This window comes from Pagrus pagrus (assembly GCF_965226575.1).
Source record: "Pagrus pagrus genome assembly, chromosome: 1".
Classification (NCBI taxonomy): domain Eukaryota; kingdom Metazoa; phylum Chordata; class Actinopteri; order Spariformes; family Sparidae; genus Pagrus; species Pagrus pagrus.
Window position 1 is genome coordinate 9087173 of NC_140185.1, and position 24759 is coordinate 9111931.

General features: G+C 42.0%; 1 protein-coding gene across 3 annotated transcripts in view; it reads left to right on the top strand.

The window, feature by feature from the left end:
- ntrk3b (neurotrophic tyrosine kinase, receptor, type 3b) overlaps positions 1-24759 on the top strand; it is a 201173-nt gene that overhangs the window by 114127 nt on the left and 62287 nt on the right. For 2 of the 3 annotated variants that reach the window (XM_084361103.1, XM_084361105.1), the window contains 2 exons: positions 710-762; positions 2365-2467. In XM_084361103.1, coding sequence (XP_084217229.1) covers positions 710-762; positions 2365-2467 — 156 coding nt within the window. The remainder of the gene's footprint in view (positions 1-709; positions 763-2364; positions 2468-24759) is intronic. The other variant, XM_084361104.1, reaches the window with a different exon arrangement.

The window sequence follows — 24759 nt, forward strand, 5'->3', positions numbered from 1 at the left end:
CAGGCTTCACCTCCGTCTGAAAATCTGGGTCAGATTTCTCCGGATAAAGATGTCAAGTTTGAGTTTGTTCTTCATTTTATCTGATTTAACATTTTTTGCCCCGAGCTGTGTGAGCTTTCTTCTGTTTTTTCCCGCTCGTGTTTTAATTGTGTACAATTCTAAAGCGGTTTGTTTTTAATTACTCCGTGTCTTTGTGTATTGTATGTACAAACACCAGCATGCGTTTGTGCAATAATGAAAATCCCAAAATGTCTTTTCTCACAGTTCAACCTGAGGCTCGGGCCTGACAAAAACACATTTCAGGCTTTGTTATCATCCCTGAGACAGGTGACAGACTTGAGTGTATATTCAAGGCTGTCAAGACTTCTAACTGAAAGCCTTTTTTCCAGCCTCTAGACATGAAAATGCATTGTTCATCAATATAGTCTGACATTATCTCAACCTTCAGTGGCACAGAACAGCTGCAACGTGAGGCTCTTCCTTTACCTCAACCCACTTCCCAGAAGGGGGGCAGTTACAGTCCATTTCAATACTCTTATTATATATGAAAGGAGAGAAACAGAAATCAGAAAAGAACAAAATAGCATTTTCTATAATGTAACAATTTGGCTTTGTGGAGATGTGTACTATAAATAGCTGTGTGAGTAAACCACAGCCATTAGAGGTTTATTTCAATCACTGACGCCTGTCTCGTGTTTCTGTGTCGCAGTTAATCCGACGCCATCGGACGAGTCGAGCCGACCAGATGAAGATACGTTCGGGGTGAGTTTCTCTCCTTAATGATGTTGATGAAACTGCTGCTGGAGTTGTTGCCCTTGGACTCAACAGAGAGCCACTGTGTGTTTCAGCACAAATAAAAACTGCTTCTTATTTGTCAAAGGACCCTTGTAGGGGTTTGTACTGTGTGTTGACATGCAGCGCAGAGGCACAAAGACTACAATACATCAAACCTGTGGTACAGTCATTTTTCAAAGTTGTGTGTTTGGACACTAATGATGTTGACGATGGTAACAGTATGTGCTGCTGTTTTGAAATGTTACATAATATGGGGACTCTGTACAGTGTGTGAAAGCGGCGCTGGTGAGTTATTCCACTGTAGATAGAAACAGATGCTAGCACTACCACGGTTAATGGACTCTTTTAATGACAGACATTTGGACTTGCTAAAGCAGGAGAAGCACAGCTGTAAGTAATGACATTAGCTGCACTCAGTGGTAAAGATCCAGTTCCCTAGTAATGTGCATGCTTGGGTCACTGGCATGGCCTACTGGGATAGCTAAATGGAGTTGTTAGTGTAATTTAGTTAGTGTAAAGTGTAATTAATTACACCTGTGGTCTTCCTGCTTTGGCAAATCCAAATGCCTGCTGTGGAAAAGGTTTAAAGGGGCTGAATGTAAGAATTTTAGTTGAAAACATTCAAAAGATAACTGACATTATGAACAGAAGGTGAAGAAATAGACAATAGACAATACAATGATATTGTAATGTACTGTGTTCCAGAGATATGTGACAAAGTTAGCATGCTAACCAGCTAGCCCCAGCCCATCTTGGTCCAAGGCTCCTGCAAATGGGGACACACTAAAACTCCCCTGGTCCCCGAGCTCCCAATCCAACTGAGCTAATGGCAGCTAGTTAGCAGCAGTTAGCGGTTACCTTGGTGATATGCTGCCCTCTTAGTTATCGTTGCTGTTCGGAAACATGGGTCTTTGATTACAGCGTAAACAAAAGCAGGCTTCTTTTTTGTTTCAGCCTGCTAGCGTTGATATTCCTGGCTAAAGATACTCTTACAGACAGACTGTCTCAGCTTTCATTTTAGCATTAGGCTACAGGAGAGAATGCTTTTAGGATGACAACTAATCAATGTCATGGTACACCAGAAAAACAATATTTTCTGAATCTTTACACGTTGCATTAATGATGAGAACATTACAGCAAACTGTAAACTGAAAAACATCCACTCTATATTTGAATTTTCTACAATATTTATATTATACTCATGCAGATCACTCGGTATTTGAAACTCAAATTTTTGAATTTAATCAAAAATAACTAGAAGCAATGATAATGATGATGATAATGATGCGTAGTCAGCCTTGTCATTTTTTTATTTCCAGTCAGACAGTCTTAGTCTGCCTGTAGATGAGGATCATATTTAAATTACATTCTGTCAGCTGGAATACATCTCAACCGTGACAGGTGTATAACTTTTTTTCCCGGCCTGCTGTAATCTGTGAGGGAAGCAGTAGTCACGATCTAGTGGATTAAACTGATGCGCAGTATTTAAGGTGATCAGAAATCTGCAAAGGATTATGTGTGATGTGATCGCAGTCGCCTGAGCCTGACGCAGCACTTCCTTTCTCTCAGGTTTCCATCGCCGTGGGTTTGGCGGGCTTCGCTTGTGTCCTCCTCCTCGTCCTTTTTGTTCTGATCAACAAATACGGCCGACGCTCCAAATTCGGTATGAAAGGTAAGTCCACACCAATAGTCAGGCGTTCAGAAAGGCAGACGTGCAATTAGCTTTGTTGATCGCCTTTCTGCCAGTTGCATCATTGTGCAGAATCCATTCCTCCAGCTAATCTTCTCTTCCAAACCTTTGTTCACCAGAAAACTGTACATGCAGCTGCTGTAGATGTCTTACTATTTCTACAGAAGTGCTGCTGCTCTTAACTCATACTGTATCCCCAGGAGGACTCATTTGGAAAACTAAAGCTTGTTCCCCTTTGGAAAGGACAATTAATGGTCTGTGTGATGGTGCAGGACACTACAGTTGGTGCTGTATGCTACTCGTACTTTAGGCCCTTCATATGCAACCATACATGTACAGACACTTAGATCAATACCAAAGGAAAGTGCGCATGCGAATGAGGTCATACATTCATTGTGTCTTCTATAGGGAGCGATCGCAGAAGGATTTCCTGAATTAATTAGCGGACTCGCTGCTGTCGATCACGCTGAGGAATTCAATAGGATTAATGTGGCTTTTGTGCATGCTGAGCTTTCGTTTTGTGTCAGCTCCAGGTTTTGCTTGTCTCTCTGGCGTTGGCGTTCTGGAAGAGGCAGTAGCAGCGGTGAGGCTGATCTAGGAACAGAGAGCAGAGCGGAGAGGAGAGCACTGATGGCAGATCAGGTCCCGTGGTTCAGGTTCAAGTGTTTGCCCACCCAGCCACAGCTCTTATCAGCTGGCAGTCGCAGCATCAGCTCGTGTTTAGCTTGTGTATCCTTCACATAGAGACATGTCCCCGTGTCCCTTTCGGACAAGACGCATTGAAATCAAGGTTGTGATCTGTCTCCATACGCATTTCTTCTTCTCTGCTGGTGTTCTTTAGATTCAGTCTGCTCTTTTCTTTCCATTTTTTAGTATTTGTCACTTTTTCTCTTGAAGCTGTTGGAATAACATCCCACTGTGACCCAACACCTCGAACCATGCGTGTTGTTCATCTTACACCCTAAGCGTGGTGTAAAGCAGCATTAGCCGCTGCCAACCCTTAATTAGCTACTTTACCGGATTAGAGTTCGTTACTTACCTCGGTAAAGAACTCTCCGCTCTAATTATTTAGGGGGTGGCAATTATTGCATTGACCTAAAGCTGCCTCTAATCAAGGATGAGTCTTACAGTTAATGAGGCTTTACAGGCGTGTTTATAATGTCATGGCAAGTCGTATGAATTTAAGCTGTGCTAACACGCTGGTTCTACACAAAGGAAACATCACACATACAGAAAACAGATAAAAGATAGAAAAAGGAAGGTGTTGCGAATAGATCACAAACCGTATATCTTTAACGCCTTATCATGACAGCAGTTTGACGCTGTATGTTTGCATGAGATAAGGTTTGAGTTTCAGACAGAGGGGGGATGCTGCAGCAGTGGACAATATGAGAAAGCTGATGTGTTTTTTGATCATTAAAGCATGGAGTCGTAACCCAAAATAAAATGATGACCCTGAAAATTAGCATAATGTCTCCTTTAATTGGCGCCACAGTCGCTTGCTAATGATGCCTCGTCTGTGCAGAAACTTTCCTTTTTTATTCAGAGCACCTTTATGCAGGAGGTGACAACACATTTCACACACAACAACCTAGCTGAATATTTATAACATCCATCCACAACAATGTAAAAACCATGTAAAACTCAGGCTGTCAGGAGTCTGTGTTGGCACGCTGCTGTATTTTTACACACTCTGAAACAAAAGGAGGCCACATCACTGAGAGCTTAGCATGTTTTAATGCTCAGAGCGCCCGGTGTTACTGTTATTTCAACTCTTAGCAAAAGGGCGCTTCAAAATGCAGTTTCAGTACTCTCCAAGCAGGAGCGGTGAAGAGCGTAATTTATCTCCTTGATGGCAAGGTCCAAAGTCCTCTCGGACGCTGTAGGGCGTTTTTTAAAAATTGCATTGTGGGGATATCTCGCTGAGCGCCGTGTTGTTCTCCAGCAACACTCACTGCGTCGTATAATATGTTAAGATTGCTCAAGGGTGCCTCAGAGTTTTCTGTCAGGAGACTGTAAAGCATTTCTCACGCGTTTCTCTCTGCTCTGATTTGTAATTAGAGACGGGCTGCTTTCTCCAAGGTAACAAATAGTTCCACATATAACTGCAGGAAAAAGAAGCACAGAGAAGGTTGAGCCGTTACCACTGCTGTTAATTTTTTTTTTTACATTATAGTCAGGGTTATACGGATGTGCTGCAGTATTGTGCAGGATGATTTCATTCATTGCTGTTTCCGCAGTAGAGATGCTTCTGTCTGCACTGTCACTGTGAGTGATTGAGGGTTTAAAAGACTTAAAGAGAGGTGATGTCAGTGTGGACTCTTTCAGGACCTCACGCTGTTCTATACAAAGGCCTGATTTGTCCAATGTGCGAGTGTGTGTGCGTATGAGTGTGTGTGTGTGTCATCCCCGCCCTCTCTTGTTCTGGAGAATCAGCTGGAAGGCCTAAAGAAGTCATTACCTTTGGATGGAGCCATAATGGATTTTCGCTCCACTAAATCACTGTGGCTCTTTTGGCTGTTGGAGTTTGATCACCGACCGTTTCTGGGCATCCAATAAAAACTCTGTTTTTCTTTTTCTTTTTTTTTTTTTCTTTTATATGGCTGGAGTGTGTGTGTGTTTGTGTGCATGTGTGTGAGTGTGTGTGAGCTACATTCAATTGATTTGCTAGCAATTCAAGGCCCACCGCCAGGCCGGTCCACTGGCTCCGTTGCATTTACAGCTCTGACTGATACACTCCAGCTCAGTTTATGTGGTTGTAATTGTGGTTTTATGAAAGATACTTTGCCTGTCTGCATGTGTTATGTGTGTGTGTGTGTGTGTGTGTGTGTGTGTGTGTGTGTGTGTGTGTGTGTGTGTGTGTGTGTGTGTGTGCACATGTGAAAATGGACTCATACTGTAGAAAACCTGTTGCCCTGATCAATATGTTGTCAGCTTACCTCCCAGCTAAAATATCTTGCTGTCTAAGCAGCGGGCTCATCTTTCAAATTGTGATTCACACCAGTGGGTTTTGAAGTGTCTCTCACACGGGTTTTTGTCAGCAGGGAATCAATAATGCTTCTTTAGAAAAAGACACTCAGCATGTCAGTAATAAGTATTATGCTCCCCTGTCATCTTTTCTTATGTTCTGATAGAAAATTACCCCACCCCTGCTGCTGTAAGTGCAACCAATATATAACAAAATGTATATCATTTTGTCATCTTTCCTATCTCACAGACCAGACACCTGCCTGCCTTTTGTGTAAAGGCCTAGAAGGTGCACGGTCTGTTTTCAGAGTGGGTGCAGCAGACCTGTCTGTTAAAACTGTATCTGCCTGCAAAAACAGGAAAAAAGCCACTCACAAGCCTCAGATTTACTAAAAAAAATTAAGATAATACAGAAGTTCCTGTTAGCTGACAATCTCTGTCAAATACTTTTGTCATCGTAACAATACAGTGACTTATATAATAAAACCATTCTGAACTCATTCGGAGGGTCCCAAAAGGGCTTAGGAATCAATGCCACATTGTGCTGCATCCTGGGTATTTCTGGGGCTCATCCACAGTAGTGGTTGGCAGCTGCTGTGTGTTTATATAAGGAGCAGATGATACAGGCACTATTTCTGGCCACATTTCACAGCAGAGTTTAGGCTGAAAATATACAATGAGGAAACAAAGGTAACGTGTCAGGAGGAAGTGACAACTGATGGAAGGAGCGGCGCTGAGTGACATTAATTTTAAGAAGTCCGGACGGTTTCAATCAGTGTTTCACAGATGGAAGTTTTTCTGAACCAAGTCGAGAATAACTTGATATATTTTCTTTGTATTGCACGTTTGTCAGGAAACAGTGATTTTTAGTTTGATGTAGATTCATGCAGTCAAAGATTTTTCTTTATTCACAAAAACTTTATTTATTGTATATGTGCACAGCTGTGCAGCTCCCTTTAGGTGATACCGTACATCCTAAATTTGATCTTTTTGGTCAAAAAATCAAGTGCTATGTGCGATGGATCACACCTGATATATCCCCTCTGGTTATTTGCCTGATCCTATTTTAAAGGAGTAGCTTGAGATATTTGAAAACGTGTGTATTAGCTGTTACGCTAAGTTTAAGCTAACCTGCAGCCAACCGTTGTTTCATATTTAGTTTATGCACGTTCTTGATTGACTCGTCTCAGTGCCTCCCTCTGCTCCGCTAACGGAGAACAACAGTAGCCAATGTTAGTTCAGAAATGGAGTCCGCTAACATTAACTAACGACCGGCTTCCAGCACAACACATAAGTTCTACAGAACCCCTTTAAAATCCCAACATACCTCCAGACAGAGCCAGGCAAGCTGTTTCCTCCTGTTTCCAGTCTTTATGCTAAGCTAAGCTAACCATACAGACTCGAGAGGGGTATCAATCTTCTCTAGCTCTGAACACGGAAGCAAATACGTGCATTTTCCAAAATGAAATGCGTGATTACACGTTCACACTCAGGCCAGACAAACTGCACCTTCAGGCCAGTGTGTCTGTTGAACAAATTACACACAGGTCTGTAGGAGCAGAATGCATCTGAAAACGTGTCCCTCGGTCTTTAACCCTATTAACACTATGAGAGTGAAAATGCTGAGCGAAGCAAATGACTGACTCTTAAATGCTGAGACACCAAGAAGTGAGGGTCAGACGAAGTAGAGTCTGAGGGACCAGGCAGAAGGCTACCTGTAAGTCAAGGTGAGCAGACACTGTTCAGATTAAATCAAATGTACAATCGAGCTGTTAAGTTGACACCGCTGCTCGGAGTGAACAGGTCGGGGTCTTTCTCAAGTTGTGAGAACTGATCCTGTGTCAGTTGTGAGCCGCCGGCCGATCGGCTCTCATTACAATTTTGACTTGATCAACTTCGGCAGTTCTCAGGTTCTTAGGCGCACAGATGGACATGTACATAAATCACAGAGATGCCCACCAACACACTGACACACACACACACACCTCCGCTGACACACACACATTCTCACACACAAACAGTACCCCGCGGCAGTCTGCTAGCCTCTGTGATCCAGGCGTGTGTGTCAGGGCGGCTTACCCTCGTCTCCGCTACATTACCTGAACCAGGCCTGGGGATGATCAGCCCACACACACACACACACACACACTGCAGCATTTACTGCTTCACTGCTTCGCTTGGCCTCCAGTGGCCAGAGTGAGTTCAGCCGCCAAGCAGTGAGACATGTTCATCTGCAGACAGATGGGCAGACAGACACTGTTGCAATGTGCCGATACAAATGTCAAGCAAATTGTCAGAAAGTAATCTCTTAATTAGATGAGATTCACACGGCTTCATTAGTTTGGATTTGTTTGGTTAGGAAACTGAAACTAACATCTGATTCTGTTCATCGTGAGTCATACATGTAACAGTTGGTTACTTTACTCGAGTACACTTGTACACTTGTACTTGTACTTTACTTAAAGGGCCACTGTAAGAAAGTAGATTTTTGAGTCTTGGAGCTTTTAGTACTCCCTCTCATGCTACTTCTACTCCAGTACATTTCATGCAAATACTTTTTGCTCCACAACATTTATTTGACAGAGTCCGTTACTAGTTACCTCAGTTAGTGAGTGGTTCAAATTGCTTCACTTCGACCAGCAACAAAATTAAAGGTAATTAATAACATTCAGCTGCCAAATGTGTCGCTCCATCTCCCCCTTCCACTGCATTCACGTAACAACACCGCTGTTTTTCCATTCATCCATCCCCTCGAGCGGTTGCCAGTTTGTGCACTAACTAATGTTGCTAACATCAGCTAGCTGCCGCGGGGCGGGGTATGGTATGTGCGTGAGTATGTGTGTGTCAGTGTGTATCAGTTGTTGGTGGGCATCTATGTGATTTATGTTAACATTAGCAAGTAGGTGAAACACAGATAGCAGGCTGACAAACATTGGTAAGAGCGGGAACTAACTGTCAGAATTCTGACACAGAGACAAACAAAACAATCATTTTTGACGTGACAAACATTTAAAAAAAATTGTAAGGAAAGATCCTTTTATCCTGCACCTTTCTACACAGTCTGTAGATATATTATTTGTTAAAGAAAAGATTTGTCTACATAAAATTTGTATCAATATGACCTTTAAAATGCTGCCTAATTCTAATACATAAGTATAAGTAATAATGATATGAAAATATCATATATAAAGGTAAAATGGCTGATATTAGTAATGATTTATTCAAGCTTCTAAAGAAACAGTCTCATAGTTTTATACAGTACAGTCCATAACTAAAACTTGTCTCCACATTAGCACTTAGAAATGAATCATTTTATAAACAGTGACTCTGAGAAAAGCCTTATAATGAAAAACAGCCATGTTATTCATTAAAACAGAACTGAATTCAAAGTGTAAATCCACACTAAGTCACAGAGGGCAGAGGAGTGCTAACACATTAACACTCCAACTAATCGTGTGCAGATGGAGATTTCTAAATGCAGGAAACAAAAATGTTTGGCTCTCCTCGTTCTGGACAGATGTTTAAGGGTCATCTCATGCCCCGTTTGAACTGCGGTGTATGAGACTGAGTCATTATTCATGCTGCTACATAATTGTTGAGAATAACATTTAAAAAAAAAAAGTTTTTCTTTTGCATAAAACATTTTAGAGATCCACCTCAAGGACATTTATTAACATTTTCTATCTTCAGTGAGGTTTTCTAATTTTAAACATCAAAGCACAAATAAAAAAACTCCTCTACTTCATCACAAGAGGCTCAGAGATGCAGATCACAAACCTCCTGTCTTTCCTGCACAAATGGTGTTTACCCTTTGCTCAGTCGCTGCAGCGTCAGTAGTCTTAATTGGCTCGAGCTCATTCTTCTAAATGCGAGCGGCAGATGGGGACTTCCAAGAAAACAGCAACAGGCGCACCAGCAAGTGTTCCTCCTTATATCTCTTCCCAGAAAAGAAGGAGGTAAAGTTCACCTTCCATCATCTGTATCGTCACACTGTGTTTTTCCCACTAATCCTGCCACTGATGCCACAGACCGCCAGTGCTTTTAGTGAACCCTAAAGGGATTTGGATACTGTCTGCAACCTTTCAGCCACGGGATGATCTCACCTGTCTTTCCTTAGTTCTCTTTGCACCTTGCATATAGAATGAAAATACCAAAAAAAAAAGGCTTTTCACTAATTTATCCCTCTTCAAAGTTGCATGCGAGCCCTCCCTTGGAGTTTGCTGCTGTCTGTCCCTGGATGGGTATAGAGTGCAGAGCGGCCTGAGGTTGATGCTGTGGACAAGGTGTTCCTGGTACAAATAGGATTCCTATTTTTTTCTTTTCTTTTCTTTTTGACTTTGGACTGTCAGCACAAGCCTTCTAATAGCTAAGTGCCTTCTGTCCTCTGTATCTTTCTGCAGAGGTGCTCGCTGCCCTGCTGTGCTGCGCATTGTAAAGTAACTCCCAGTAAAAGGCCAGGCTCGCAGAGTGGGCTCTCTGAATGCACTTTGACTGGGTGTTTGGAAGCTTTCTTCCCTTTTAAGTCTTTGCTATCAATAGTTCAGAAGGTTGTCCGCGGTCTTGTGGGTTTAATAATAGCTTAATATAGTGTCTTTAAAATTTCAAGATATGGCAGAAAACAGATGTAGGAGTGGAGAAAGAAGATCACTCCTCTTACCGCAGGCTCTCCTGGCTGCTGCAGCAATTTGGCTTCATCCCCAGAGGGAATTGCTCAGAAAATATCATGTTTGCTCCCTTTTTCAGCCAGAGAAACCTGAAAAAGCCAGTGTGTGAGAGACACTTTGTTTTATAATGAATACAAATGTAGTTTACAATCCAAGCCATTTAAGAGCCTGAGCTGTCTTCACTGCAAACTGAACAATAGGAGCATGAAAATGCATCAGGGACAACTTTTGCACTTCCATGTTTCAATTAGTATTGATCTGGAAAACTCTTCAACTGGCGCTCTGTTCATTGTGTGCCTTTTCTGAAATGGAGTAGATAATAGATGTTGTGTGAGTGTAACCATCTCTGTGCTTTTGTTCTGATACCAGTGCAATCAAGTGTATTGGTATTGTTTACCTGAGAACAATGCTTAATCATTATTGCGTTCTCACACTATTTTAAAAGCTTTATTTAGCTCATGGCAGCGCCGCATTTCTTAATATTTATCCCTGCGCGGCACCACCCACAGCCTTTGTCAAGTTTTTACTGCTGGCTGTGTTTTTCTTTAAGACTTAAATTCAAATTGACAGTAGGCTAACAAGGAGGAAAATCGTATAATTAACTTCCTGCCAAAAATGTCTGCGCCTGGAATTAAAACACCTCTCTAACCACTGAGATTCTGCTTCATCATGTCAAACACATGTTTGGCACAGACCGGATAGAGATAGCGAGGATTACATTTTTGCCATAAGTACTCACAAACATGTTTATTTCTTTCTTGAACTTTCATTCAACCTCCCAACCATACCGTGCATCCCCTGTCCTGGAGGACTTTGCTAATGGTTATTGCTCTCATATTTTCTGCAATTTACATGAGGCCTTGAAATAGACTCGCGCGGTATAGTGCTGATGAGTTTCCTCCAAGTTAATGAACATGGAGGGACACGGAGTCTCACCAGACAGCCCTTTTGGAGTACAGTGAACTCAGCTTGGACAGCACTCCTCACAGTTTGTAATACAGGTCTGAGTGTTCCCTGTTGGCCTCGCAGTGTCAGCAGGAGGGGTTTCAAAGTGCTGCTCTTGTTGTTACCATTAAAAAAAAGTCATGCTAAAGCCTGGCTGGGGCCAAAAAAATATATATAAAAGCCTGGCTCAAATTAGAGATCTAGAGAAACTGCTTCCTCGACTGCTGTAGGCGATAACTGACTGTAGAGACAGTAACCTGCACTGTAAAACCAGCCTGAATGAACAGGTGTAACTCCGTCATAAACCTCCAGCTCAACATTACAGCCCTTTGTTTCCCTCCAGGAACCTTTGGCATGACTCCAGTTGGGATTTTCTGCTTGCGGAGAATGCTGCTTTCTTTGCTTTTTATACCGCTGCGACACAGCATCCACTCAGAGGTGGGAAGGTGATTTTCAGGGTCTTGAGACGATATTTCTGCCTAATCTTTTTTTAAGACTGAAAAAAGGAGAGAAGCATGCTCTGAAGGTTTTTTAGCCCCCTCTCTAACCACTAGTTAATTCAGTGTGAATTTTAGCCACCGGCCCAGCAAACAGCTCGTATTATGTAACAGCCAAATGTAGGGTGCCGCATGCTCACTCCTACGCTGGAGAGGATTGTGATTCTTTTATACTGACAGATACAAAGTGCGAGCTGCTGCATTGAAATGACATTCTTTGATAAATCAGTGATGATGTGACAGTATGTTTAATAAAGACATGCATTCTATATATATATATAACAGTGGGCATATTTACTACAGCATATGTAATCATGACAATATTGTAAATATTAAATCATAGGTTTGATATTGCCGCAGTCTTCGATGGTGTATCTTTAACAGTGGGAGGATTCTCCAGCACTGAGAAGCCACAGCAATATATATTAATGTGATAGCAGCGTATCTGCTATATGTTTAAGGGCGACACATTCTACTTTGTGTTATATAACAGTAAAAGTATTTCAGTACAGGTGCAGATGAGGATGACAATATGAATGCATCATAATGACAGTACTGTACTGTGTGTAATAACTCCTATAGCTGAAGCATCTTTGAGTATCTATAAAATGAATGAAATGTATTAAGGCTGGGCAGTATCACAGGTTGGAAGTAACTAAGTGTCCCCTCTGGACAATATATTGATAATGTATCATAAGTGTTGTCTCTTCCTGGTTTTAAAGGCTGCTTTACAGTAAAGTGATGTCATTTTCTGAACTTACCAAACTGTTCTTCTTGTTAATAGTTGCTTTCAGCAGCTTACAGTAGTAATGACATCCACATCACTGGTGACTATTTATTATGAATCTCATTGTGTTAATATTTTGTGAAAGTAAGGATAGTCATCCCTACAGTATTGTTGCAGTAACAATTTTGGTCAAAAATATTGTGAAATTGGAATTGAAAATATTATATATTGATCAGAATTTTATCCCCTTAAACCGGTATTGGCATCGGCCTCAAAAACTGCAGCTCCGTCTGCTTCACTGTGAGATGTATAAATAAAGCCTAAAAATATTGTGATATTACTTCATATCCCCTGGCACTTAAATGTATATATAGACCTTTAATATTGATCGAAATAGTTTACAAATTAAACATTTTGTTATTTATGCTGACATAATTATACTATTGTATAATAAGTATTATAATACATATTTTAATATATTGTATTTGTATAAAATGGCAGTATATATATAGTATATAATAAACTGACATTTTGAATATAGAATGTTATAGTATAGTCTTATAGTATAAGAAGTATTTTACTCTATGTACATTTAAGTGTGGTTATATTGTATTAGTGTTGTAGTGACAATTCATATATATCAAATATCAACAGGATTTTTCAGTACACAACATTTAGAGCATTTGTGATTCTATATTCATAAAAGCTGTTCTCATATTTTAATTCAACCATATTCTACATTCTGTAGTATATTCAACACCCAATATTATATTTGTTGTATTCAAGCCTCTGGAAACACTTCAAATGAAACAACAAACAATTACTCTTGTTGAAAATAGTAGTGAAAACATGTTGGAAGTCTTCCTGAATAAAGTCATTAAAGATGAACCGTCTGTACATCTGGCTACAGTAACCCCCACCACCCCCCACCTCTAGTTCCCACCCAGGAGCCCAGTAGAACTCACTTCATCAGGACCAGCCCGCCTCCCAGCTGTTAAATATGGAGCCGTCCTTCCATCAGCCACGCTCCCCATCTTCCTCATATTCCCATCGGCTCATGTTCCCATCAGCCTCTCCCCAGTTTGCATTAACACACCTCTGGGACCGACAGACCGCAGCCTCTCCGTTATAGATAGAGAGCGAGCCTCCATCTTCCATAAGGGTGGTTAAAGTTTTAGCTCTAGAGAGTAATTGTTGTGTAATCACAACTAGGGGATTAATTATTCATAGAGCATGCACACACACACACACACACACACCGAACACATACACACAAATTGCTTTCTTCATCTCACTGTCTCGGTGTCTCTGTTTGTGTCTCTCTCCCTGTACCATTCTTTCCATATGTCTCTCTATCTCCTCATCTCCGTCTCTCTGTGCTCCCTCTCTCTTTCCACACTAATGGAGTTAGTGAGCACCGAGGATAAAACAATTAAAACAAAATTCATTTGAATGAATTAAAGAGCAGGGAGCTGCAGGAGCTGACACTTCTGAGGCAGGACGAATTATCCTGCATGGCTGGTTTAGTAGCATTTTACAGTGGCCTCGTCCCACCTCATTAACCTGTGCATTAACCCGTGGAGAAGCATTGTTAGTATACAATAATGCAGAAAAAGTGGGCGGATGAGTGTGTGTGGAAGGAAATGGTTACCGCTTTGTGTTAGCGTGGCTCCGAACCCTTCTGATGAACTTGGTCGAGTAGCATGCAGCTGCTACCTGTGAGCCTCCCAACACCGTGCCATGAATAACAAATCACCTCCAAGTCATCTCCGTGCATTTTTCCAATGTTTTCCAGCGAGCAGCAGCAGAAGATGCACAAGATTTGCAGCCTGGCTTATGAAAGACTTCAGAGGCTGTTAAGGAAATGCCAAGGCCATCTGTGCTGCTCTAAGAGGGTGTGAAATGAAGACGGAGAGTGTGTCACACTGCGATGAGAGGTCATTACTGGCTCCTCAAAGGCAGCAGATTATGTCAATTTTACAGGTCACAGTCTTTTGGGTCACAACATTTTTTATCCCCTTCGTCTCTGTGACACCTTAACACTCGGTAATGAGTCCAGAAGTGTCTCGAGTTCAAATGTGCATTATGCGCCACGATGCTCGGGAAACGGCAGCTAAACGATGTGGCCAGATGGCATCGGGATGTTGCTTCCTCCGCTCCGAGTCGCTGAAACAATCACTCTCTCCCTCCTGGCAGACTGTCACTTCATGTCTTTATATATGGCGTAATGACTGTTTACACTCTGCAGGGTTTGTACTTCTTGCTAGCTCGATAGCATCATTTTCATTTGACTAGCCTGTCTGTGAGGGCAGAGGGGTTCGCAGTGTTGATGAGGTCCACCTTGTGATGCCCTGCTGGTGTGTTCATAGGCAAGACACTGAGAGCGTTCTGAGCTCACGCTGTTCTGTTGCTAGCCCTGACCTCTGACATGTGAAAGGGGAGCAGGAGAAAACAGGATTCCACTGCAGGGAGCCATATATAGTTTCAGTGAGTCAGCCCTGCGTTAAAATAGCTCAGCGGGATGCGTTGGTGGGGGTGTGATGTTTAAGGTACAACTGAGACTGTGAAATGCGATCAGTTTGACCAGGGCTTATAAAGGTTCATCAGATACCAAAACACAGCACAGCGGTGGGTAATACTCAGAGACACCAGTCTAATTCTTCATCTTTGGCCCTGACGAGCGCGAGGCAAACAGTTGCAATACAACGTTCAAGGCTAACTCTGGATTAATGCTTCATACATCTGCATGTAGGATCTATTCCTATACCCTGTCTTGTTTGCAAACGGGTACACAAAATCTGCACTTTTGTGTGCCATGTTAGTGTGCTACTCAAGACAGCCTTGTAGTTTTCAAATGCATGAGTTTGCAGTGCCATTCATCTAGACTACAGAGGGCTTTTACAGATATACTAGGATGTCCCATAGTCCCATTAACCCCCAAAGACTGAGACATCCGCCGGCAGCTAAAGGAGCTATTTTTCTAAAATGTTTAATAACTTTTGAAGAGCTAATCCTGTACATGTACTTTCTTTCTCTGGGCCAACGGGCAATGTTTGTAGCCAAACTACTTTTGTTGTTTGTGTTCTGTGGATGATATATTTCTCTGAAATGAGTCACTTTTAAAATTCTTCATGTCATCTGTTATGATTTAACAACCTTTTTATTTACTCTTAACTTTTTTGGACACATCTACATGATCAGTTAGTACAATTTTGGCTTTAGTAAAAGGTCAGATGTAGATAAAAATGCATATGGAAGTCTAAAACATTCCAATAAATCGTTTTAAACAAACAAAAAAAACCTAAACCTCCCGAGGTTCTGACTGAGTTTAAAGTAAAGAAAACAACAAACTGGTAAATTCATCCAGTCTCAGACAAAGTCAATGTAAAATTGGGACTTTTAAATGAGCCGGACTGAACCTTCAGGATCAAATGATGTATGGCACTTGATGCTGACTGCTGGAGTAGAGTAGGAAAATCAAAGTAAATACAGGGAAGTCAGGCCTCCCCGAAAATTGATTTGTGTCTGTAAATGTTCACTTGAGGCTTCTGCACTCCTCATTCTAACAGTGTAGTCATGCACCAAGACTTTGTTTTCACCTCACATCACCAACATCTGATGAAAACACCCCCAACAAAAGCCACATGTGTTTGACTGACTGTACTTCCATCTACTCTCATCACACGTTTGTAGAACTGAACCACGACGGTTAAAGGTCCAGTGTGTAGGATTTAGTGACATCTAGTGGTGTGGTTGCAGATTGTAACCTGCTTTATACCCCTTGCCTCGCCTACGGAGGCCACTATAAACACGAAAGGCAATCTCTAGCTTTTGGTTTGTCCATTCTGGGCTGCTGTAGAAACATGGCGGTGCAACATGGTGGACTCTGTGCTTCTGTAGATACAAAAGGCTTGTTCTAAGGTTATGCAATAATTCTTTGCTTCTGTCACGGTTTGGTCTTGTTTTATTTTGTAGACTATATCCTCATTTTCACTTCCTGCCTTTGTCCTTTTCCCCGCCCCTTTTCCAGTGTCAGGTGGTTATACACTAATATAATCTAATATGTTTAAATATTTTCTGCCAATAGATCCCCCCAAATCCTTCACACTGCACCTAAAGCAGTCGTTCTTTAATAATAAAAGAAACTTTCCTAGAGGAGTATCTCTTTCTAAAGTGCATTTGAGAGCCTTCTGAAAATCCAATAGGTGCTGCATTATCGCATTGTCGCTGTAATATTGCGTTTCGGCTGCTTGGCAAAGTGGCTTATTTCTGTGTTTAGGCTCCATGGCAGCTAACTGGCAGGGAGATAAACTCCATGTAGCCCAGGGGAGTGTGGTGATGATGAGCTAAACAAACAGGCTAACAGGCTAGCAGCGCTGTGGTGCTACAGCACGACGGAGTCTGCTGAACACAGCATGTTATATACGCACGCAGAGCAAAGAGAGAGGGGAGGAAATATGGGGCGAGGAAAGGAGGGGAGGAATGATGGAGCGTGGAAAGAGGGAGGAGTGGAGGGGAGAAAATGAAGAGAGCAGGAGGAGGTGTTGAGGAGCTCTGACAGGCTGGCTCAGCTGTGTTTTAGCTAATGGGTGAACTGGCTACTCTGCTGACTCTCCTCTGTGACTGCTGGGATGAACATTTCGCTGTAGTAGGTTCAATTTCTTTCACCCAGAGGCACCTGGGGGTCTCCACAACAAATCTGTCCAGCCCTGACAGATGTAAAGTCGGCCACAGGTTTAACAGCCAAGAACATTATAATAAAAATTATATATTAAGAACTGTACAGATTAAGTAGCATCAACATTCTGTCCGAACACCACAGTGTGGATTAAGCAGGAGAGAATAAACTGTGGGAATGACATCAAATCATATGCAAGACGTGCAAAAGTGCATTTTTATTCACATCATGTCTGCAGATTGTTCCATACGTATTGGATAGACACACGTTCTGATGCATTTGTGTGTATGTGTGTGTGTGTGTGTGTGTGTGTATGTGTATGTGTGGGCACATTTGATTTAATACCACTTCCAGGGACTGAGCTCTGATTTAAGAGCGTCCTCATGGCGACCACAGCAATAGGCACTTTCTGGGTCATGTGAGAGCTGGCATCACTTAGATTTATGTGCCAACCCCGCCCACAGCCGACACGCACGTACACGCACACATTTTAATGTGGATAGGTACAGTATGTGTGCGCACAAAGACAGAAATGGAGGAAGAGAGGCAGGATATAGTTTGTATGCTTGTGTGTTGCTCTGTCAACAGTAAAACATAGTTGAAGACTATTTCCAGCGAGAGAGGGGCAGCAATATGTTTTGGACCGATGCTGAAGCTATGATAAGATCCACGCTACCGCAGCCCACAATCTGATTCTGCCGCTGTGCCAGAGGGCAAAATCCAATTTCCTCCACACTGCAAGGGAAAAAAAATGCAAAACAAGAAGAGCAAAACATTTTTTTAATCAATGATTAATGCTGTGCAGCAGATTACTATTTATCTTTTGCATTTTCCAGTAGAACAAAGTGTAGCAGCAAATAGATTGTTTGTATTCACAGTAGATTTTTGGCAGAATAATTGTATGATAAGCCCTGGCACGTCTTTAACCTGAGCTTTTGTCTCTCCCTGGCCTTCTTCCACCAGGCCATGTTTGCCTTCTCGCAACATGACATTTGGAGCGCAAATTGTCTGGCCTTTGAGAAGGCTGGACTGTCTCGCTCATACTGACAAGACAGACAAAACAGTCTCTCAGATAACTGCTCCATCCTCAATTATTAGACTTCTTTGAACTGAAATGTTCCCTGTGCCGTGCGTGTCTGTCAGCTGCTGAAGATAAGCAGCGGGCCCACGGTGCAGCTACAACTCTGCTGTTGATTTGCTGCTGGACTTTGTCACTGTGTCACTCTGGGTGGGGAGAAGCACTTACTTATAGGTCAGCAGTAGACTATCAAAGCAAAACATCAGCATATACTGAGAAGTGACTGTTTTTGCTAAACCCCACTTAGAAGCTTAGCAGCAATAACCAGCCCATGAATTTATTAATTAGGTTATTAGTTATTTCGATTTTATCTTAAAACTTTCAAGGAAAGCAATTTAAATATCCATGATCGGCAACTTGCGGGGAGGGCCAGCAGGAAAACTACCGCTGCACACATAGTCTGACTCACCGGATGTAGACTGTTGGTATGAAGCCTGTCACTGGGCGTCTATTTCAGGAAGCGTTCCCCTCTTCCTTCCACTATCTGTTTGTTATTGTGTTCAGAATCCCTGATGCTACGAGACAACAACAACAACCACCTCCGAGCTAGAAACCTACGCGCTGAAAATGGCAGGTTAGCTAACAATAACCTAGTCGCTAACCGTACAAACTTAAACAAGCTAGCAGCTGTTAACTTTTCTTTTGCTAAGACTGAGCCATTATAATTCCAGGGCACACTACGCAAAATGCAAAACAAGTTCCTCCGATTTTTTCCGACGTTTTTGAACGTCACAACCCCCTTGTGTGTACCATCAGCCTCGGGATGTTAGGTACGGCAACACCACTTGGACAAACCTGATGAAGAGAACTGCAGGAAAGCCAGAGATTTGTCAAGTTCATGATTACGATTACATTTGCTAATGATCATTTCGGATGGCAGTGCCTGGTTGCCTGACATAGCATTGATGACTTTTTGATGCTGTAATTGTGAACTTTCCAATGATTTGGAGAAGTAGTTTGCTTATAGGCTAGTTTCATTTCAATAAACACCCTTTGAATTGAATTGAACTGCATTGAATTGAATTGAATTGAATTGAATTGAATTGAATTGTTTGGGCATTTGATAGACTTTTACGTGTTCAACTGCTTAAACTTCCTGCGTCATCACTGTAAACTGCACATGTGCCCTGCGTGCATGGAAAGCTGAAGGAGGGGGAAATGAACTTTAACTGAGGGGAACAGGGAAAGTTCAAATGTTTTGGGATGAAGACAGCTTAGGGGCTTAGCGTGCTGTGGTTAGAGTGGTATTCATTTTAGATGAACTCCATTGTGTATTTAGGCTTTCTCTTTTGTGCATTAGTCGCTACAAATGTGTTACATAAAACTCTCTCAACCAGCTTCTCGGCAAACAATTCCTTGTAACTTACAAATGAAGATGATGCAAAAAGAGAGGCATACAAAAACAAACTTGAATCTCTCTTGAGGATGCAGCCAAAGTGCATCAGTAGTTCAAGCATGCAGCAGGGAGAGGCAGTGCTACAGTAGCTCCATCTGTATGTAATCCTCTGCTGATTAGCATAAAGCACTACTGTATTTCTCAGCTAGCCAGCTCCCCTTGTTGCCCCCAGAGTCTTAATCCTTCCTCCGCCTGTTGTGTTTCTGCTCCACTGGGGACCAATCGCGCCAATTCCACTCATCGAGCTTGATAATTAGTGACAATTGTAAAAGTAATTTACAAACTCAAGCGATGCCATTGAGCAAATGGTGCCAATTAACTAGAGATGCTAATGTGGGCAGAAATGCGGAAAAGCAGCATCCGACCTCCATTACAGTGAAAGGAGGAGGGCCAGGAAGCTGTCCTCTGAGTGTCAGGGAGAATTGTCCTGGGAGGAGAGGGGAGGCGGTGCACATTGTTGGACTGGGCTCGTCACCATGCTGCAGATTAATCCCACAAAACAAGTACAAGCATCGTAGCCAGGTCAATTTACATTTAAGGCTATGAGCTGGTGCCCTTATTTAAAGTCACTGGCACTTCAACAGTAGAATATGGCTCAGTTCCTACATCATCAGCATGGCAAACATCTCAAATTAGGCTTTTTGGAACTAATACCCATGCTTGTTAGCCTAAATTAAAAGGGTTTGTTCACCAGAAGAGGACATCACTATCACAGTTAACTGAGATGCTGGACATCATCACAAATTGTTATAGGTCTCATGTGGTTACTGGTTGAAAATCGTTCCCCGACACAGGAGCTTATCAGCTGCTGAAATATTAGATCAAGAATCCACAGCAGACACTCCCCATATAGCAGCTGCTTCTAAGTAGTGAGATGATTTATGGTGTGAAAATGTGCTTTTTTTATCGGGAACTAATTAATATCTGCAGCCTGCAGGTTCCTTCCTTTTAATTAATCAAGTAAAAAAGCCTGGAAACGGAAAATAAGAATCGTTTTGCTTAAAGGTTCACCATTTGGCCATTAGACGTGTGTGACATGTTAAAGCTCCAGCAGGAGGTTATGAACTGAAGAACATTTTTTTCAAACCACTGCAATGCAAAACCAAATCAAACAAATTGTCAACAAAGTCACTCTTTTTCAGGTGATTATAGCATCTATTTAATAAGGGCACCAAGATGCATTTGCTGTTTAGTCTATTTATAGCCAGCCTGGCAGCATGGCTCCAGAGATGCACATGCAGTTTCTGTTGGTCAGTCAGTCGGACACTTTTCTCTCAGCAGTTATATGAGGTTAGCATTTTAAGTTTTATTTTTAACTATTGAAAGGATTGAGTCATTGGTATGTTCCTAGGGTCTGTGGTCCCTAAATTTATATGGCACTTAATGGGAACATGACAAAGGGTCCTATTTAGTTCTGTTCCTAGTTCTGCACATGGGCTCACCCAGCGTCCTATTATCCAAGGATTTCCAAGGAAGACCCTATGTTCCCAAAGTCTTTATTCCATAAATCAAACGATCTGCAAGACTGCTGGTGAGGAGGAACATACACTGTAGATGACGTGGTGGGATTAAATTTTGGTCTATTTGTATTTTAGCAAAGATAATGTCTCGAAGAGGCTCGTTATTTGAAGTCAAGGCCTCACTGTCTCATTATGATTAGTGTAATTGTTTCTCGGTTCAATGCTTCCAGCTTTCCCAGACCTGAAAAAGAATCAGTAATAAGTCTAATCCATTGTAAGCAGGGGGGAGCGTCCTGGTTAATGGTACAGTTTGCCCTTTATAGAAACCTCTCTTCTCTTCTCGTTTCCTTTCCTTCCCTGTCCTCTCCCCCTTCCCTTCATCTCCCCCTTCTCCGGGATTAAAAACAGGAGGTGTATTCCCATTCTGTCAGTCACAGCTCTGCCTCTCAGGCCTCAGCCTCTATCAGTGTAAACAGAAGAGGGGAAGCAGTGTTTGGTGTTTTCTCCTGTCTAAAAACCTCCTTTTGGTGTGTCTTTGATCCCGGGCGCTGGAATAGTAATTGCTATCACTTATGAAACAAAATGACAAGCGGTGTCAACAGCTTAGCAATGCAAATACAAAAGAAGAGAGACGAGAGAGTGGTGAGGATAGAGAGGTCTATGAAGAGGAGTTGATGCAGTTAGCTTGGGCTGTGGAGGTCCTGAGCTGGCAGCGGGGATGCTTTTGATTGATTTTGGAAAGGCAATAAGAGAGAAATATTTTCATCTTTATACATATATTCTTTTAAAGTGGTTATCCACAGGACCCATGCGCTACTGTCTTCTACACTTTTCAAAGTGGAGCCATAGGCAACTCTGGATGCTTTGGATGGAAGCCGCCTTTTTCAAAAATTTGCGAAATCTAACTTGCATTGTGAAGTTCCTCATTTCAATTATTCCCATCCTCATTTTCAGATAAAAGGAAAAAGACAGATCAGCAGAACACAACCGTACATGTCGACTGTGAAAGCAGCTTATTACAGCCCATATGTACATTTCTTGTAAGGTGGTGACCTCCTTTAGCCGTAGTAATTATTGCAGTGCCAAATGAAGAGATCAAGTGAAATAGCCTAAAGAAAACAAAGTCTGCGTAGGACTTTCACCCAGGAGACCACTGTTCATGTCCAGTGTGAAACCAAAAGTAAAACAGGGCTCCAGGGTGCGACTATTTTGGTCACACATGCACCCAAAATCTCTATGTTGTACATCCAGCACAACATCTTGCTAAATCAAGAACTAGCCAAAAGATACAGAAGTATCCGCTGCCATACCACCAGACTACATGTACGGGTACAGCTGTTGGTGGTACGCTGCAACAGTTGTGTGTTTTGGAAACGGTGATATATGTTGTTACTGCCAATCAAACTATTCCTTTATTTAGGAGTGACGACATGTTGGATAATAAGTATATAATAGTGAATGTACTGTAGTATCATCACGTGTTATATTTAAGTTTCCATGTTCAAGCCTGGCTTTCATGTTTAGTCAATCTTTTGCAATCACAATTAACCAAAAGACAAACAGGGCATTGAGCCTGCGTATGACCATTGAAAACATGTCTATATTATAGGAAACCCTTCCAGGAGAGGGTTAGAAAGGGTTTTTAGCTTGCATAAAGCGGATGCAGCCGAAGTAGTGATGGCTGTATGCTGGTTATTCAAACGGCATACAGAAAGAGAGAAATGAATGAACTGGATGGCTCCTCTTTCCTCTTTAAAGCTGTGGAAGTGGATAAGCCTCTGGTGTTATTCACAGGCTCCTTCTCACATCTCTGTTGATGTTTATTTAAATGGCGCTCAGATCAGTGTGGAAATCGTCCCATTGCGAATGCCCAGCAGGACACAAAACAGCTGGGCTTTGGAAGGGAAACAGAGAAAGAGAGAGCGATAGAAATATTTCTGAGAGGACAGAGGAAGAAAAAGCAGAGAGAGGGAAAACTTGAGGGTTTTATGTAAAGGAAGGGATTTGTGTGAAATGTATTTTGTGTAATGAGACGCCCCAATTCTGCTCTTTGAAATAGTGTCACCTGGAGCTGGAAAATAAGAATCTCTCCTTTTGCCCGTCCCTTGTGGAGCTGGCTGTTCTCAGCTTACACTGGGCCTTTCCTCCATTTTACAAAAAAAAAATGCAGCTCCGTATTTTCTCAGATTTAGTCATCAGGCTGGTCGTCACGATAGGGTGTCATTTCAGGGCTCCTGCTGGGAGATTGCACTTTCTTCTAGGACACTGTGACACGGAGCGTTAATAATGCAGCCCTCCTTTCATAGCACTCACAAATATAGCCATTGACCCTATTGGCCATCAACAGAAATGTCCATTCACTGAATAAGCTGCAGTTATCTGCTGTATTTGTTGGCGTATTTCTCCAGACTTGGTGTTGCCACTGCGTGGAAAGATGCTGGACAGCCATTTTGCTCTTACAACATGGGAACACTGTTTTCTCAGTGTGATGAGCATCATTTGACAGTCCCCTGCCTCAGCATCCTCAGCATCTAAGCCCATTTACAGCCAGCTCATTCACTTTATTGCCATTCGCTGATGGCAGCACTTTGAAGTGTTTGCTGAGGGATGGTGGGGTGCGGGTGTTGGGGGCAGGGGAAGTTTAATTGGCTGCTTTAGTTGGTTTGCTTCTCTTCTTCTTTCTTGGTGCCCCCCAGTAACAGAGAGCTGGATTAGGCGACCTACATTTTTAGTTCAGCTTTGTTACCTCCCATCTTGATTTAGTGCCAACAGTGTTCCTCATGTTACCCATATTGTTTTTTGGCTTCTTTGAAGGGTCCCGCAAAATGTGATTTGGTTGTTTGATTTGGGTAAAAAATAAGATTAGACATCTTCAGGCTCAAGTCCACAGTTCCCCTTGTTTACATTGACATGACGTGTTCACACAGAAGTTAAATTTAGCAACTTTATCCCTATGCACATGACACTGATTGACAGCGCTCTATGGGTAATGATGTGTTCTGTTTCCCAACGTGTCGCCCACAACAGTCGCCCTCGGAGAAGTTTTGATGTTTGTTTTGTTTGAAATGCCTATATGCTCTTGTACATCCAGCACAACATCTTGCTAGATCAACATCTATGAAGCTTCCATGTGGAGAAAAAAACGGGAACTTTGGGAATCAAGCTGTGAATCTATCCCAGAACTTTGTTCTTTTTTTTCAATTCATCTCCAGTTTTTTGAACTGCTACATTTTCTCTATTGAACCACTCCCACTCCTGCCACAGCCTGTTCACCCTGCTGCCATCTGACACAAGATACAGAGGCATCCGCTTTTGTATCAGCATACTACAGAACAGTCAATTTTCTCAGTCTGTTAGACTCCTGAAGCATTTACGCTGCTATAAAGAACACATTTTAACACCCACTCCTGCCACAGTCTGTTCACTCTGCAGCCGTCTGGCAGAAGATACAGAAGTATCCGCTGCCATACTACCAGACTACAGAGCAGCTTTGTTATTTGGGTTGTAAGACTCCTGAACTCATCTTCAACACTACATAGTAAAAAACGTTAATTTTCTTGTTTGGCATAAATAGTCTACAGCCTACATCTTGTTGAACAACCCTGTGTGTAGAATTAAATGAACCTTTGAACCTTTTGAATCTTTGATAATCTATGGAGGAAAAAGCATTGAACGTCTTTGATGACAAAAAACTTGAATACATGTGTGAGGCAAAGTGTAGACTGAGACAGATGAAATTAATAACACATTTTTGCTTCTAATCCTGGATGAGTTGAGTTTGAAAAAAATGTCATCTGCCTGCTCATAAAAACTTTTTTTAAAAAGACTAGCATTAAAACACAAAATGTACAAAATAAAAGTG